We start from the raw sequence: 18,247 nt of genomic DNA on the forward strand, positions 1-18,247 counted from the left end.
TTAGAAATAGCTCTACAGATAATTTCAAAGTTTCAACTATTACATGTTATACTGTATAAGCACATACCAACTAGGTTCCTCCCTCCCTCCCTCCCTCCCTCCCTCTCTCCCTCCTTCCCTTTTGTGACAGGGTTTCTCTGTGTGGCCCTGGCTGATCTAAATCTCATTTTGTAGACAATCTTATCAGAAGTGTAGCAGATAGCCAGGAGACAATCACTTTTAATACCATCTAAGTTTTCTTACATTACAGAGTAATAGAAAAACTCCCATTTAATTTTAAAATGTTCCATACTTTATAGTTATACTAATTTGTAAGACTTTGTAATATAAAATACAGGTACAGCTTACTAACCAAGCTCAGAAGCTAACTCGAATCTTGCACTTACATGTGTATTATTTGTATGAGAAAAGGCAATAAAGATAAAAAAAAACTAAGCACAATGAATTAACTACAAGAAATCAGTAAGTGGATGACTTACTTACAGTGTAAACTATACTTGAGAATAGATTATGAAACATTACCTCCATTGTGTGGGTCTTCCCAGATGATGTTTGTCCGTATGCAAATATTGTCCCATTATAGCCCTCAAGAACATCTATGAGAAAACAAAGAAGGCATAGAAAGATGAGATATTGGTTACTGTGTCAACGTGACACAAGCTAGAGTCTCTGAGAGGAGGGAATCTCAACTAAGAAAATCCCTCCACATGATCTGGCTGTAGGCAAACCTGTAGGATATTTTTTTTCTTAATTAGTAATTGATATGGGCAGGCCCAGCCCATTGTGGGTGAGATCGTCTCTAGATTGATGGCCCTGAGTTCTATAAGAAAGCTGGCTGACCACCACATGAAAAGCAAGCTGATAAGCAGTGTTCTTCCATGGCCTTTACATCAACATATGCCTCTAGGTTCCTGCCCTGCTTGAGTTCTTGCCTTCACTGCTTTTAATTGTTATCTGGAAGTGTGAGTGAAACCCTTTGTTCCCCAAGTTGCTTTTGGTCACAGTGTTTCATCACAATAATAAATATAACTAAGATAGATGGCTCAGTGGTTAAGGGTGCTCCTGGTCTTCCAGGACCCAAATTCAGTTCCCAGCAACCACAAACCAGCTCCAGGAGATCCAACGGCTCTGGCCTCCAAGGGCAACTGTACTCACAAGTGTGTAAGCACCAGCCCACAACACACAAACACATTAAAATTTTCACTGCTTAAGAACATCAACTTACCAACATAAAGCTCAACATTTCACTATACGTATATTCTAAAGCTTTATTGTCTTAAAAGACAAAAACCCTATCAATTAAAATATACCTGTATGAACTAGCTCTACAAGCAAGTGTAATTAATTGCTGACTCAATCATGGTTTGAATAAGACTGCCTCTCCCCACCCCATAGGCTCATAGATTTGCATGCTTAGTCCCCATTTAATAAGCTGTTTGGCAAGGTACATCTTTAGAAGACATTACAGCCTGCTGTGGTGGGTCCTGACTCATGCTCTCCCCTTCCATGCCTTTGATTCCAGCACTTGGGAGGCAGAGGCAGGCGGATTTCTGAGTTGGAGGCCAGCCTGGTCTACAGAGTGAGTTCCAGGACAGCCAGGGCTACATAGAGAAACCCTGTCTCGAACCCCCCGCCCCCAAAAAAACCCCAAAACCAAAAAACTCCAAATATCTGAAACTTCCTTTCAAAGCCTTTTTGTTGTTGTTATTATATTCTCTCTCCCTTTCTTGCAATACCAGGGATTAAACCAAGGGTCTTGTGCATGGCAGGCAAGTGCTGAGGCCCATCCTTCAGTGCCCTTTTTATTTGGGTTATCACTCTTTTCTAGCTAGTTTATGTATTTAGTGGCACTGGGGATACCTAGAGCCTAGTGGATGGCAGACAAACACCCTTGAGCGACACTGCATTTCCTAAAGACCTTTTATTTTTAAAGGGACCTAAATAATTTCTTGAGTCACATTTATAATACATGGGATAGCAACACTTATGCTAGCAATTCTAAAGATACAGGGCCAACAGGGCCAGACCCATTCCAATTCACTTTATATATAACCATTCTCAATAGGTCTATGCCAAATACCCTTGCTTAAGATCTTTCAACCAATCACATGCCAAAGCATACAATTCGATATTTGATAAATCTTTTAAAAAGGTCCTTTCTGGGGCTGGAGAAGTGACTCAGCAGTTAAGAGTACAGGCTGCTCTTCCAGGACGTAGGGTTCAACTCCCAGCACCTACATGGTGGCTCACAATTGTAACTCTAGTTCCGGGGGATCCAATGCCTCTTCTGGCTTCAGCAGGCACCAGGCACACAGGTTTTGCACAGTCATACATGCAGGCAAAACACCAAACAAGTAAAATAAAATGAAAAAAATTAAAATAATAAAAGTAAAAATATCTTCTTGTGATATGATCTAATAATTATCCTGCTACTTCACAATTGGATACTAAGTAAATATTTGTAGGTAGATATCTATATAATACATTTGCCAGACTACATACGGTTGTGTAACAGTGAGGTAATACATGCATACATCTAACACATCTGAGATTAAAAGTGTAATTTTTAATGTTTTATATAATTTCAGAGGCTGTGAACTATATAATACTGAGACATTTATTAAGCACCCACTTTTATCTATGTTGTTTGGGGTGTGGAAAAGACAACAAAATGCTAAGATTAAGTATTCCAAATATGGTAAATGTGATTGCATTTTTATCTGTTATAAGAGTAGCAAGAGGGACTGGTTTCAGGGCCTCTGAAGCTACTAAAATGCGTGGGTACTCAAGTCTCTTCCATAAAATGGTATGTTTGCACAGGGTTTATGTATATTCTGTCATTTCCTTAAATCATTTTTTCATTTTCTCCTAAATTTATGCCAGTGCTTTAAAGCTGTTACACTATGTTGTTGAGGGAATAACGAATCACGTGCACGTATACATGGGGTATATGTATGTTTGATATGGCGTAACTTTATTTTCAAAGACTTTTGACCCGAGGTTGGTGGACTTATGGTTGAGTGTAATCATTTTTCTTATCTTTAAGTCTATTCAACTTTGCTTTTTATAATTTCACTGCCAACATTTTCAATGTAATGTGTAGAAAGAATGTATTCTATGGTGCATACTCTATGATTAAGACTGCCACTGACATCATTTTACTGCTTGCTTTAGACATGCATCTGCTCATTCTATATCTATAAATGCATTTCAAGGTAAACTGTAGACGTCCATACACTTCAGGACTTTTCTCCCTCACACTATCAGGATATACATACCACTAAGTAGTATTCAGTAATTTTCTTTTTTCTTTTAAGTTAAAAACTGATGTTAAATCTCTTACAATGTAGTTTAAAATCTTGGAAAATACAAATGTGCAGTCACATAAAACTGGGCATAAATCACATACAGTCTGACCTGACCTGGCTCTTACTCATCTCACTTCCCCACCATCCTTCCCTCATTTTGCTGCTCTGGTAAAAAGTCAAATGTAACAATTTCATAATACATGGTCTCTCCCACACATGTGGAACACTGCTCTCTTGGAAATGCCCTAAGGGTGGATGTCACCTCTACCGAGAAGGCACTGCCTTTCTTCTCCTTTTTTGAGTAAGACGTCCTTGAAGTTTTAGTAGCACTTCCTTCACTCCAACTCTACAAATTCAGGGCAGTTCTGTGCTCACAGCTGTGCATCCATCCTCACACTTGTCACTGAGGATTACTATATATCTTATCAGCCTCCTAACTCACAGTATCAGTGCCTGGCAAGAGGAACTCAAATCCTGTTGAGTGATTATGGCTGAATGAATTATAAATGAATATTATGAATGGTATACACAACATCTTTCTAACCCCCTGCCTCCTTTCCTTTTAATATAATCTTGTTTTATGAGAAACAGGAAGACAACTGCAGAAAGTATATCAGATCTGGAGGCACAGGTCTATAAACCCAGCTACATGAGAGGCTGAGACAGGATGGTATAAATTTAAGGTGTGCCTGGGCTAGTAGTGAATAAGCTTCAGACTAGCCTGGGCAGCAGAGATTCCTGGTAAAATACCTATAAACTTAAAACTAGAACAACGCTAACACATAAGTTGAACAAAATGAAATCCATCAGTGTGTGATAGAACTTGCACATCAACATGGCTGTAGCCCATGCTAAAAGCTTTGTCCATTTAAAGTGCCCACGAATTCATTAAATCTATCTTTTATTATTTAAAAAGGTAGCATGTAGCTCAGTGGTAGAACATTTGACTATCATGTGGAGAGTACAGGGCTTTATTTCAGCACAAGAAAAACAAAAAGCTAATGTAATCTTAAACTGTACTTACTCTTAAAATGTATGTGGGGTTGGGGAAGTGAGGAGATAGCTCAATGGGTAACGTAATTGCTACAAGCATGGTGGCTTGTGCCTGCAATCTCAGTTCTGGGGGCGCTGGGGGAACTTGAGGCAAGCCAGCCCAGCCTAAATGGTAAACTACGGGAGAGGCTCACAACTCCATCTAACTCCTTTTTTAAGGAATCCAACAATCCCTTCTGGCCTCTATGAACACCTGTATACACATGGCATACATTCAAACAAACACACAGGAATAGAGGGACGGACAGATGGACACACGCACACTGACACACTTTTTAAAGCACTTAAGATACATGAGGCCAATTTCTGATCTCCACATAAATAGACTCACACAAAATGGGTCACAAAGAATGCAATATAATAGAATCATTAAGAAAAATTATTGATGCTTATAACACCACTGTTCCTTTCTGTTGCAGTTATATAATAACAAATTAATTTTCCCTCATTTTATGAACATTTTAGCATCCAGTTCACCATCTCTCATCAACACCACTCCTAATTTTTGATGGATTTAATATCCATATAATATATGACCTGAGACTGTGACCGCCCACTCAGACTTGATCTGACTGCCAACCCCACAATGAGATCTGACCTTTCCCTATTAACTAACCACACTACCTCCAGAATCTTCTACTCCTGACTGATGGACTCCCAGTTTTTCTTTTGTCTACTGGAAACTCTATCTACTAACTTTTTTTTATCAGTTTGTTTTATTTTATTTTATTTTATTTTATTTTTTTGAGGCAGGGTCTTAACAGGGAGCCCTGGTTGGTCTGGAACGCCTTAGGGAGCCCTGGCTGGTCTGGAACGCCTTAGGGAGCCCTGGCTGGTCTGGAACGCCTTAGGGAGCCCTGGCTGGTCTGGAACGCCTTAGGGTAGCCCAGGCTGTCCTTACACTTTTGGTAATCCTTCTGCCTCTTCCGCCCGAGAGCTGAGATTACAGGCATACCCAGTTTGCCCATTAATCTTTCTTCACTGTCTTTCATAGTCTCTCACATAGTAACTTCCTTTTAGGCACTATGGTACACCAATATAAACATTACATGGACAATAGCCTCAATTCTCTTGCCCTTCATTCTCCTTTGTACTTGCCTGGTAAATTCCAAATGAGTGAATTCAATTCTTCTGGAAGCTAAACTTCAACTGGGCCCTTAATGCTGCCTAGAAATGCTTCCACATGCCCCAGTTCATCTACTGCATGTCTGTTTCTGGAATCACCTTCCCATTCCTCATTCTTCATGATGACTTACATTCAGTATGTGGTATGAAGATGATGTGAAGAGTGTTATAGTTCTCCCCATCTCATCTATGAACCTGCTTATCTACACACCCAACTTCCTCTGCTACTTAATCCTAACTCATCTGCTTTGTTTTTTGAGACAGGGACTCCCTGCCTACACTTGGCTGGCCCGAAACTTACTAGCTAGAACAGATTAGCCTTGCCTCAGAGATTGGCCTGCCTCTGCTTTCTAAGTCCTGGGTTTAAAGACCTCTGCCATCATGCCTGTCCTTATTCATATTTATATTAAAGCCCAATATGTCTGGCAAATACTAAGATTTTTGTTTCAAACTAATAGGCATTTTTAGAACTGTCAATAAATATAATTATCATAAACAGCTATTTAATAAGAGCCCTTTGATAAAAAGGAATTTATATAGTAAACATAAAGTCTAACACCCTCTCTGCTTTTAGAGTTCTAAGGTTTTAGAAAATATAAAACTAAAAAATACTCTTGTAGGTGCTACTTATTTTTTTATTTTTATCCTTGGCAATCCCTAATAAGTTCCATCAGAATTTCTATAATGGCTGTAAGTTAAGCCTCTGAGGAAGGAACAATGGAATAGAAAAAAGAAAAGAGACTAATTTTCTAATTTTTAAAAATTTATCTAGCCACTTCATTCTCATACTGTTCCATTTCTACAATAGTACCTTGGGAATTCTCCCATGAAATCACTTTTCAAAAATATGCTTGTAACATAATCCCTGTAGCAGTCCCCAGTAGGTACAATGTATGAGATCACGGTAACTGAAAAGTATAATATGTTTACTAATTCTATTTAGATTTTTGTTACTTTAACTTTCTAATTAATGTAGGTGAAAGCAGGCATTAAAAATAAAAAGCAGGGGGCTGGAGAGGTGGCTCAGTGGTTAAGAGCACCAATTGCTCTTCCAGAGGTCCCAAGTTCAATTCCCAGCAACAACACGGTGGCTCACAACCATCTGTAATAGGATCCGATACCCTCTCCTGGTGTATGTCTGAAGACAGCTATAGTGTACTCATATAAATTAAACAAATCTTTAAAACAAAAAACAAGCAATGTTGTATAAAGTGGAAAGATCACAAACCAAATTTTACTAATTGCTAGGGCAATAAGTAAATTGAGTTTGACAAGTTATACATATTTACCTTTAACAATCTTTTTTGCACAGTCGTTGTATACTTGCTCTTGAGATGTGCTTGACTGGAACACACGATCAAAGGCATAAGGCTTAGACTAAAAAATGAAAACAAAAGTGTTATGTAAATCACAGTGAGTGGACATTTTTAAATTCAAAGACACTGTAGCCTCGGCACCTTTAAAAATAGTATTCCTGCTATGAATGCAGGTAAGAGACCTGCATTATCTTGAAGGTAAGAGACCTTAGAAAACCAGCTCCATCTGGTTTTGTTCTCAGTGCACCTCGGGGTCTCTCTGAGAAGGACTGAGGTACAGCTCTCTTTCTCTACCCGTTGCCCCACGTGCTATCCATACAACGCTACTCTAGTTCTAGCCTCAGCCTTCCTCAAGCTTCTTTAAAAGCATTTTTGTCTTGAGACAGGGTTTCATTAAATTGTCCAAGTTGGCCCTGAACATGAGATTCTATTGGCTCCAACTTCAAAGTAGCCTGGATGTCAGGCCTTCGCCACCAGGACTGGTGTCCATTTTCAATACTAATATTACTTTGCAAATAAGAAAAATAGAATTTGACAGGCATAAAAACTGTTGTTAATGACAAAATTAAAATAGAACTTCCATCAATTAAAATCCAGTCCTCTTTCAATAATCTCATTCAGCTTTTCATCCTTTCATTTAACAAATATTTATGGAATGCAGATGCCACGACGACCAAGACAGATTCTGTTTTAGTGGAGCTTAAATTAACAGTGAGATACACGTGGCACAATTAAGTGACCACAGCTTAACTGACACACTGAAGCAGCACACTAGAGGCAGCACAAGAATGTCAAGACAGTCCTTAGAAAAAGTGCCTGACTCACTGGCCCTCTTTTCAGTATTAGCCATGAAGCCAGTTGGGGTTGACGTGAGGAAGTAGTGTAGGCATCGATAATGAGATGCTTACAGAGCCTGAAGTCAAAAGAAGCTTATATTCAAAAACAGAAGTCAAGTCTGAAGTGTCAGGAGCAGGGATCAAATGCAAGTGTCAATACAGTGAAAAGGGCATGCTATTTTGTAGGTATTTGTTAATATTTGTTTATTTTTTTAAATGAAGAATATGGGGCCATCCAGATGACTCATTGGGTAAAGGGGCCTGCCAAGCCTGATGACACAAATTCAACCCCTGGTACTCAGGTGCCTAGTAAGCACTCCATGATGTTAAAATCATGTTTTCCCTAGAGTCATGACTGCTGTATATTTGGAGATCCAACTTGTTCCTTTAGGAAAAAGAAAAACTAGGGAGCAGGCAGATTCATACTTAGACCTTGTGTTCCTCTTTTTCTTGTCTTTAGAGGGCTCATCTAAATACTTATACCGTTCCTACCAATGTTCAACTCACCTTAATTAAGACTCATTGACAATTCTGCTCTACTTGATTGCTTTGAATTCTTTTCCAACCTGACCTTTGAAGTCAATGCTCTGCTACTGACCCATAACCCCGGTACTAATCTCACCTTTGTTACTATGTATTGTCAATTCACAGCCACCTTTCCTTGAGGTATACACGTTATATTCTGATCTTTTTAATTAAAGAATTAAATTACATTTGTGTGTGTGCTTATACTGCACACACATTGAGGACAACTTGGAGTAGTCAATACTTTCCAACTACTGAAGATATTCTGTATCAAATATTCTACTAAAACTTAATTCCTATTTAAAAGGAAACAAGAACATCCACCTCACTGGTATGTAAAATCGTGTTCATCTTTAGTAAGTGACATTACAAAGAAATGTCTTAAAATGGTTTTATATACTCATATACTGTAAGCAGCATAAGACCATGATTACTACTTCTTAGGCAAGAGGGGAAAGTTTAAGAAACTGTTTTCTGGGCTACGTATCCAAGTCTTGTCTTTCCCTGCTACTTCCACTAGTCTAGTCCCCCTGCTGGTGGTCATATGACCCAGTTCTGCATCTCATAAAGCGATTGTCTGCTAGCAGGCCTCAGAGTTCTTACTTTACTGATAAAGGAATCACTTTCTTATTCATGGAATAAAATCTATAGCTGTAGCATCCACCTTGCAAACTTAACAAAAGTGAGCCACTAACCCTGGCAGACTGTAACAGGCAGGGTCTTGGAGGCACAGCAATGTGAGCCCATTTCTAAGATTTCTATGGTATGAGGAAAAATAACCTTTAATTTATTTAAGCCCCAGTTGTTTTCCCTCAGCAACTGGAAGCATAGCAAGGATGACTTCATTTGGGCATCAATTTCAAATAGCATCGATTTTGATTATTCTCAAAGCATCCCTTTGCTAACATGCTACTGATACATTAACATTCAATCCTAAAGACTGCAAGTTTTTAAAAAGACAATTTGTTATTTTACTTATTTGACAAAGCATTCTTTTTGGATTGCAGTTCTAAGGTATTAATTGGGACTGGAAGGATGGCTCAGGAGTTAAGAACTCCTCCCATTTGTCTGGAGGACCTGAGTTCTGTTCCTAACATCCATGCCAGGCATTCACATTAGCTTGTAATTCTACCTCCTGGGAATCCAATGCCCTCTCCTGGCCTCCATGGTTACCTGGATGCACACATGCTTATACATTCATACTCACACATATCCCAATAAAAATAAATCATTAATTTTACTATGTAAGTCAAATGTTGTCACTAAAGATAACTGCCTGAAGTTACTAACTGAACCTGGCTTCCTAAGAAGAAATCAAGACCTTGAGAATGAAAAATTCATAATTAAGATACATCTCAATCTTTTAAATAAATTAAGCAAAGAAAACCTACATATCAGGTCTTAAATTTTTTTCAATTCATGTTTTGACTTGAAATACACATTACACAACCTACAATTCTGTGTATTTTCAAAATTACTCTATTTTACAAACTCTAAGTCACAAGATGCATCTATATCTATCTGACTTAGCCTTCAAGAGATAAATACAACGAATGAGTTTAACTAAAGTACATGACATCCCAGACTTCTTGAATGACTGCCATGTGAGACTGTACAGATCAAACCAAATTTGGTCATGAGGCAGGGCTATGCTACTGACAGGCATTCTGAATGGTGGTCCTTCAGACTGCATTGTGCACTGGATTCCTTAGACACGGAGGATGAGGCATTCTGAATGGTGGTCCTTCAGACTGCATTGTGCACTGGGTTCCTTAGACACCGAGGATGAGGCGTTCTGAATGGTGGTCCTTCAGACTGCGGTGTACACTGGATTCCTTAGACACCGAGGATGAGGCATTCTTTTTCAATTAATCAAGGTTTAATATCAAGCTAGTACTGACTTGTAAGTGCAAGTTGTGTTTTGCTTGAGGCAAGGAAATGGAAAAGATAATCTAATTAGTTTTAATTCCCTTCTAATGTCAATGAATTATAGCAGGCTGGCTTAGGTTCTGCAGGCTGAACAATATACCTTATAAGGAACTATGATTAGAAGACATTTAACCCTGCACACGTTGATGCAGAAATACTTCTATGAACTTTTTTGCTTTGAGGTTCTTCCGTTCAGCAAGCTCAGCGGAACACAGATATTCATTTTTACTTGCTATCTCTCTCTCCGAGTTCTGTAGCTCTAACTGAAATAGGCTATTTTGTATTGTTTAAAGATTTTCAGGGAATAATTTGTTTCACTCAGTGTGATAGCATTTATGGCACTTTACCAAGCATTTATATCACAAATAAGACTAAAAGCTACTCAAATCGTGCACAACACTGCAAGATCAAAAGGCCTGCTTACCAGAACGCCAGAATTTAATATAATGCCATGTTATATTAAAATTGATTCTGAGGGTAACAGGAAAAATTTTGGACAAAATATTAAAGGCTAAACTTTAAAGAAAAGCAGAATTCTTAATTATTTTCTATCTGAACAGTAATTATGATTACCGTTCAGTTGACATTATAAACATCATTTAGGATGAATAAAATACCTAAATATCATATTTAAAGCAATCCAATTTTACATGTTATGCTGCTGCAAATTCTCTCCTAAACAATTTCTAACGTATCATGTTTTGGATCCAATAAAATGAATAAAATAACTCATGTTTTACAATTTTTTCAATCTGGTTCTTGGGCATAGAGACTTTCATTTCATTCCTTAAATCCCCTTATAAATTCCCAAATAGGCTTTTAGAATACAATTCACTAAAAATTGAACACAAAGACCCAAGCATATAAATATGGGTAGTACATGTAAGAAATCAATTACTAAAATAGGGAATGAGGTATATTAAATCTTTTTAGTGTTCTCAATGTTTCCTTTGGTTTTATAGTGTACTTCCCCTATACTTTTATTCATCATCTACTCTAAGTTTCTATTCTCGCTTAAACTTACTTGTATTACTTACAGAAACTTTGAAACAGAAATTATGACAATTTTTCCCAAAGGGAAGGACCTAAAATAAATGTGTTTTCTGTAGTGGTGGCTATCTTTTGTTTCATGTATTATGGCCACAATTTTCTTGTCTCAGGCTCACAAGTGCTATGATTACAAGTATGTAAGCCACCACAACTTAATACATTTTGTAAATCTAAAATCTTGGCATTCCAAGAAAAACAAATCTTAGCAATATTTACAATTTTTTTTAAACAAGCCCCAAAACTCAGAGAATTAAGACCTACAAGTGGCAAAATGAAATACATCTTTATTGTATAAATCACTGCTAAAGCTGAATAATCATAGATGAGAAGGAATAAGTAGCCCCACGTTTGGGAAGTAACACTGGAGTTGAAACCTGCTATGAACTGGAGGCACAACACACTTCCTTCCACTCTAGCCTCTGTACAGGAAAGAACAGGGTTCCTAGGCTCAGTTAACCTCCCTTCTTCACTGTGATGTCTTTTCTAGCAAGAACATCTTGAGGACTTATGAACAAAGAACTGGCCTGATAGTCTTCACACAGCAGTAGTTGGTGTTAGTGATCCGATATTTTTCTTTTTTCTCTGCCAAAATCCTACCAAGAGGATGTGGTACTAACACATTCAATTTCCCAAAACTGAACTTTGGAAACCTTCACGTTAACACACCCACTAGAGAACTTTAGTACTATCTTTAGGCCAGTGCTTTCAATCATCAATGGTCAGTCTCCTGCGACCTCTCTGCCCTATTTCTAAATTAAGTAGCTCAAACAATATACTAAATATAGATTACCACTCAAGAACAAACAATTTCGAATAAAAACTGACATTAACAATTGAATCCTAATAACAATGCCCATGGCATCATCACTAATGATGAGTTTACTTGTTAGTTTAGCTCGCTGTTCTGTATACCGAGGCAATCTTATTCAGTCACTTTTAAGCCTGAACTCAGAATGCAGTTTTCAGAGAACCTGCAATGCTAGACATAAAATATCCTTTCAGGTTTTTCTAATAATAATCAATCGGCTCAGTTACATTGTATACTACAAATGAGTATTTACTACCTCTCGGATTACAATGATCAATTTCCTTCAAGATAGACTGTCTCTTACATGAATCTAGTAACGGCGGCTCCCCCTCCCCATAAGGGCTTTACAAGACTATGTCTCGGTTATAGCTATCTTTCCTACAATGTTAAAACACGGCAAAGAATGAAATTCTAGATCTTTCTGACACTTATTTGGCCCAATCTAAATCCACTTATGACATTAGAGATAGTAAGTCTAATTTCAAAGAGAAGCCACTAGTTCTTTTTACGGGCTCCAATTCCCCACTTATTACTGTTAACATGAAAAGTCGAGAGGAAGAACATTTAAGAAACAAGCATACTGTTACAGACATACACAGACACACGAATGAACGAGCAATAAACTAGCTCCTGGGACGTGGCCTCCAGAGCCCCAGGTGGGGGAGTGTCCAGGCTGAGAAACAAGACACCTCCCAGCTGCCAAGCTTCGCACTGGGATGGGGGGGTGATCCTCGAACCTTCACGGAGTCGCCTGAACACTGATCACTCCTCCTTGGTCGTCTGAACCCGCAAACCCGGCTCGGGAAAGCGAGCACCCCCTGCTCCCTCTGGGCTCTGACAACAGCCACGTCCCAGAACTCACCGCCCTGCCCGACCCCACGTGACGTGGGAACCGGGGCCACTCACCGCGATCATCACCGTGTCTTCTCCCTGGAACTTGGCGACGTACTTGTCGCCGCGGTTCACTTCAGATTCGTTGAGAGGTCTGAAGCGACACATCACTTTGATATTGCACTCCGCCGGGTCCGCCATCTTTCTGGCCACCGGGACCGCAGGCCGGGCGACACTCCAAGCCGCTCAGTCTTGGGGTAAGCAAGGGGAGCCAAGAGGCAGGGGTCGCGAGGACCGGAAGGTCCGGGCTCCGCAGGGCCGCGCGCCCCGGGCAGCGAGACCGAAGCGCTCTCGCCGGCAGCCTGCGCCCGAAGCTCACTTCCGCTCCATCATGGCGGCCATGGCGGCGGCGCCCACAGAGGCTCAGTGCTCCTCGGCGTCCCCCTCACCGGCCTCCACAGGCTGCGGGGACTGGCGAGCGGCTCCTTTTTTTCCTTCTGGAAAGGACAGCCGAGGCCTACGGCTCGGCCCACTATCCGGTCCCGGCACCGCGCTGGCTTCCCGGCCAGCTTACGCTCGCACCCTCCAAAGGCCTTAGTGCCCAGCCCGGCGGCAAGCTGGGCGGGCGGGAGGAGCACTGCGCAGGCGCGGGGCGACGCCCAGCAGCCAATCCTAGCCCGCGCCGGGCCGCAGACTTTGGCTGGCTCCACCTCAGCTGCAGGTTTAGGGCTTGAGATTTGAGTTTTCCAGCAAGTTGAGTACGGCCAAGGCCGCTGCAGAATTCATTCCTCAGAGCACAGGAAGGTTTACTTCTCTTTTTCTTTCGAGAAGTTTGTTTTAACCACTTAATGGTGGTGTTCAATTTAGTATAAGACTATATCCCTGAAAAGAAGCGTGTTTTCAATTTGGCCTTAGAGAAAAAAAAAAAAGAAAGATTACTGATGCAACCTCGCGTTTTGCTTTGTTTCTGTTTTAGATTGCTTTGCCAAAACCGGGGAGATTTGAATTAAGGGTGGGGCATGGCCGGGATGCAGCAGTGACCCACCCCGCCCTGAAGGCGCGAGCTTTTTTCCAGCCATAACAAAGAAAGGGGAAGGAAGCCTCTTTCAAGTAATAAAGGAACAGCTGGATGGAATGGAAGAAGAACCTCCCCTCACTTGTCACCTTTAGCTGCCAAGGGCTGGACATCACGCTGGTGAGCCACAGTATCCCAAATCTGAGGTCCTACTTCCCCGCCAATGGGAAACTCCACTTAGCTGCAACATCAAATGATGATGGAATGGTGTTGCAGCACCAGAAACTTAAGAGTGTCTTTAAAGGTCTACATCGCCTGCTCACAACCTGTGGGTCTCAACCTCTTTGGGAATCGCATATCAGATTTTTATATTACTATTCATACTAACAATGGTTTGCAACATTAGGAAGGTTAAAGACCATTGACCTAGATTAATACATGTGGGTTACATATTTAAGATAACCATTCCTGGGGCTAGAGTTGGAACTCTGGTAGTGTGCTTGCTTAAAAAGCAGGAGGCCCTGTCTTCAACTACCCCTTGCACATCAAAAACAAATGACTTAGCATTCCCTTTTCAGAAGATAAATACCACAAAAACTCTATGTGGAAATGGCTCTGAGGTGCTGCATGGGAAAACTTCAATGATGATAAGAAACCTTTCTTCTGGTTTCCAGACTTTGCTGAGTAAATGAATGGTGGAACTATGGACAACTCCACTGACCCCTGAGCTTGCTGGAACATTCTAGCACCTCCAGAAACAAATCCAGAGTTTAATAGATCCAGCTTGATTGGCCTTCTGCAATGGAGGAGAAGAGTGAGCGCAATTGCAGGGGAGCTGTGGAGAATCTTAGAAATAAAGAAAAGTAGGCATTATCCCAGACCTAGGAAGTGTGGAATTTGGATACAGTTTAAATGACCCAGTGTTCCGAGAGGCTCCAGGCAAGGCGGAGCTTTGAACAAAGGTACGATCATCAGGTCTGGGTATCAGTGGGCCAAGGTACCATGTCCTTGATGACAAAGCACCTATGTGCAATGTGTCCTGGGAAGACTCTTTTTTTTTTTTCCCCTGAACTCTTCACTTTCTTTTGAATTGAAGGCTGCTTTGCTCTTTCTATCCTTCAGAAAAGAGTGGAAGGTGTTCTTTTTGCTGATTTTTGGAACTACAGTTTCGGGTAGTCCATGATTTTAGAGAACAAAATTTTTCATTGAGAAGTAGAGAGTCAGTGTAAAGAGGGATTGGCCATGATGCTTTTTGAACATAGCTATCCTTGAGAGAAAGAGCTTTTCCTGCTCTGTTTGTATCTGCTCTATGTCTATACTCTGTCAGGATACTGAGGGTTTTTACTTTGCTGCCTCTTCAGTTTTATTATTCTTCATCTGATTTCTTCATCACTATCTATACCTTGTCATCTTTATCTCTAATTTCAAAAGGATCTAGTTCTCCTTCTGAAAAGTAGGTTTTTCATTTACTTTCCAAATTCTCCAGTACCTGGCTCCTGCCAGTAGCCAGCTTCTGTCATAGCCCTCTCCTCTTCCTTTCCTCCTGCTCCTCCTCTTCCTTTCCTCCTGCTCCTCCTCTTCCTTTCCTCCTGCTCCTCCTCTTCCTTTCCTCCTGCTCCTCCTCTTCCTTTCCTCCTGCTCCTCCTCTTCCTTTCCTCCTGCTCCTCCTCTTCCTTTCCTCCTGCTCTTCCTCTTCCTTTCCTCCTGCTCCTCCTCTTCCTTTCCTCCTGCTCCTCCTCTTCCTTTCCTCCTGCTCTTCCTCTTCCTTTCCTCCTGCTCCTTCTCTTCCTTTCCACCTGCCCCTCTTCTTCCTTTCCTCCTTCCCTCTCTTCCTTTCTTCCTGCTCCTTCTCTTCTTCCTCTTTTGCCACCTCCTTCTTCTTCCTTATTTTTTCTTAACTTACCTTAAGGAAAAAGGAGACAAATGTGTACCCTTTTGTAATCCAGAACTTGGGAGGCTGAGATAGAAGGATTTTGAGTTCATAATGTTGTGCATAATGAGTTCCAGGCCACTTGAGATAGATAGATACCCTATCTCAAACAAACAAACAAAACAAACAAAAACTATAAACAAAATAAAAAGAAAGCCAACAATAAAGCTAAGAGCCTTATTGGTTTCTTTGGCTGTTAGCGTCTATGAAAGGTAAGACAGTGCTAAGCAGAGTTTTGTCAGCCATAAGCTACTGCAGTTGAGAAGGAGCCCATGTGAACTGAACTCTGGTTCTTACTGAGATAACTGGATGTTTTTAGGGAAAAACAGAGGAGCATTCCTAAGAGGTAACTCAGAAGGCTTCATAGGGATGGGAACAAAGAAGGAAGATGAATGAGCCTGGGAGGGACCCTCTGGGGTACTGCTCTGAGCAAAAGACCCAACACTGCCTCTGGCCTTTCAACCTTTGTGTCTTAGGGTTTCTATTGCTGCAATGAAACACCATGACTATGAAGCAAATTGGGGAGGAAAGGGTTTATTTGGTTTACACTAACATGTTGGTGTTCACCTCAAAGGAAAGCAGGACAGGAACTCAAACAGGGCAGGATCCTGGAGGCAGGAGCTGTTACAGAGGCCGTAGAGGAGTGCTGCGTACTGGCTTGCTTCCCATGGCTTGTTCAGCCTGCTTTCTCATAGAACCTAGGACCATAGGCCCAAGGATGGCACCACCTACGATGGGCTGAACCCTCCCCATGAATCACTAATTAAGAAAATGGCTTACAACAGGATCTTCTATTATTATTATTATTATTATTATTATTTTGGTTTTTCAAGACAGGGTTTCTCTGTGTAGCCCTGGCTGTCCTGGAACTCACTAGGCTGGCCTCAGACTCCCAAGTGCTGAGATTAAAGGCATGCACCACCACTGCCTGGCTTTTACAACAGGATCTTATGGGTGCATTTTCTCAATTAAAGTTTATCCTTTCAGATACCTCTAATTGTGTTTAGTTGATACAAGACTAGACAGCACGCCTTGCTGTTTCTTCCTGCATAGCAGATTTTGGAAGCTCAGGCCTCATGAAAACAAATGCCATAAAGAGAAATGTCCTGCAAGAGCCTCTGCTTCCAGACCTGCTGTGCATGCCTGGTAAGGAAGCACCACATCCTGTCATCATAGAACCACAAAGGAGAAAAGGGTATGTAGGAGACAAGATCTTTCTCAACCTTTTGTGATAATAAACAATTATGATAATAAGTTCCTATGGAATACTTCTTAGTTAGGGTTTTGTAAACAAAACTTGTTTGTGAAGAGACACCATGACCAAGGCAACTCTTAAAAGGACAACATTTAATTGGGGCCATGCTCATTATCATTAAGGCAGGAGCATGGCATTGACCAGGCAGGCATGGTGCAGGAGGAGCTGAGAGTTCTGCATCTTCATCTGAACGCTAGGATGGGGCCTTAAAGCCCACACCGTAGTGCCACACCTATTCCCCAAAGGCCACACCAACTCGAACAGGGCCACACCTTCTAATAGTGCCTCTCCCTGGGCCAAGCATATACAGACCATCACAACTTTAATAAAGAAACAAAAGATTGATTTTTTAATTCTATTTTTTTATTTGTGTATATGTGTATGAGTGTGTGCTTTGTATACAGGTGCCTACAAAGCCAGTTGAGGGCATAGGATCCCCTGGAGCTGCAGTTACAGATGGTTGTCAGCCACTTGACATGAGTCCTGGGACCAAACTGGGATCCTCTGGAACAGTAGCAAATGCTTCGAGTCACTGAGCTATCTGTCCACTCCCCAAAAGATTGATTTAAAAAACTTTGTAATCCCAATTTGCCTTATATATAAACCCAGCAATTATACAATTTCGAAGACCAAGAATGGCTTGGTCCTAGAGACCTGCCTAGGATGACTAGGGAATGAAGAAAGGACAGACATACAGACAGACAAGCTGAGAGTGGTTCCGCTGTGCTCTCTGACAGTGCCCTCATTGGTACAGCAGGAGAAGGAGGGGTTTGCTGGCTCAGTCAGGGAGGAAGCCGCTCTCTGTAAACTCTGTCAGCCTTGGCACGGGCACGGGCACCAAAGGAACCCTTTGCCAGGTCCCTGAGCCTGACCCAGGAGAAGCTTTGCAAATTTCTATGGGTCTGGAGCTTGGATGTCCTTTTTAGAAACTCACATTCACCCAGGGCTTCCTCCACTCCCCATAATACAGTATTTTTAGTGAAATAATAAATTTCTTTGAGTTTGTGACTTCAACATAACATCTTAAGGAAAACATGAATGATATCTTTATCTATAATGGTTAAGTTAGTCTTCAGTAATGGCCCTCCAATGAATCAGGCCTCCAGGAATTCTCATCTTTGTGTGATTCTTTACTAGGATCTAAGCTTGCCCCTTGACTCTTACTGAACATGGAAGAAGTGTAACACTTCGTTGTATCTTTTTTTTTTTTTTGATTTTTTCGAGACAGGGTTTCTCTGTGTAGCTTTGGCTAACCTGGAACTCACT

The 18,247-nt window shown here is 40.9% G+C and overlaps 1 protein-coding gene and 1 long non-coding RNA gene across 3 annotated transcripts in view; one reads left to right on the plus strand and one right to left on the minus strand.

Annotated features, from left to right (window-relative positions):
- The window catches only part of Kif5b (kinesin family member 5B), a 39,998-nt gene extending 26,623 nt beyond the window's left edge, over window positions 1–13,375 (minus strand). For both annotated transcript variants that reach the window (XM_031364917.1, XM_031364916.1), the window contains exons 1-3: window positions 12,857–13,375; window positions 6,776–6,863; window positions 523–596 (exon numbers count right to left, since the gene is read on the minus strand). In XM_031364917.1, coding sequence (XP_031220777.1) covers window positions 523–596; window positions 6,776–6,863; window positions 12,857–12,982 — 288 coding nt within the window. In that variant the 5' untranslated portion in view covers window positions 12,983–13,375. The remainder of the gene's footprint in view (window positions 1–522; window positions 597–6,775; window positions 6,864–12,856) is intronic.
- LOC116086815 lies at window positions 13,366–14,672 on the plus strand. The gene is made up of 2 exons (XR_004117150.1): window positions 13,366–13,976; window positions 14,471–14,672. It is a non-coding gene; the product is annotated as an uncharacterized LOC116086815 (long non-coding RNA).
- Window positions 14,673–18,247: the final 3,575 nt, after the last annotated feature.

The sequence above is a fragment of the Mastomys coucha genome, unplaced genomic scaffold, assembly GCF_008632895.1.
Source record: "Mastomys coucha isolate ucsf_1 unplaced genomic scaffold, UCSF_Mcou_1 pScaffold13, whole genome shotgun sequence".
NCBI classification, from domain to species: Eukaryota; Metazoa; Chordata; class Mammalia; order Rodentia; family Muridae; genus Mastomys; species Mastomys coucha.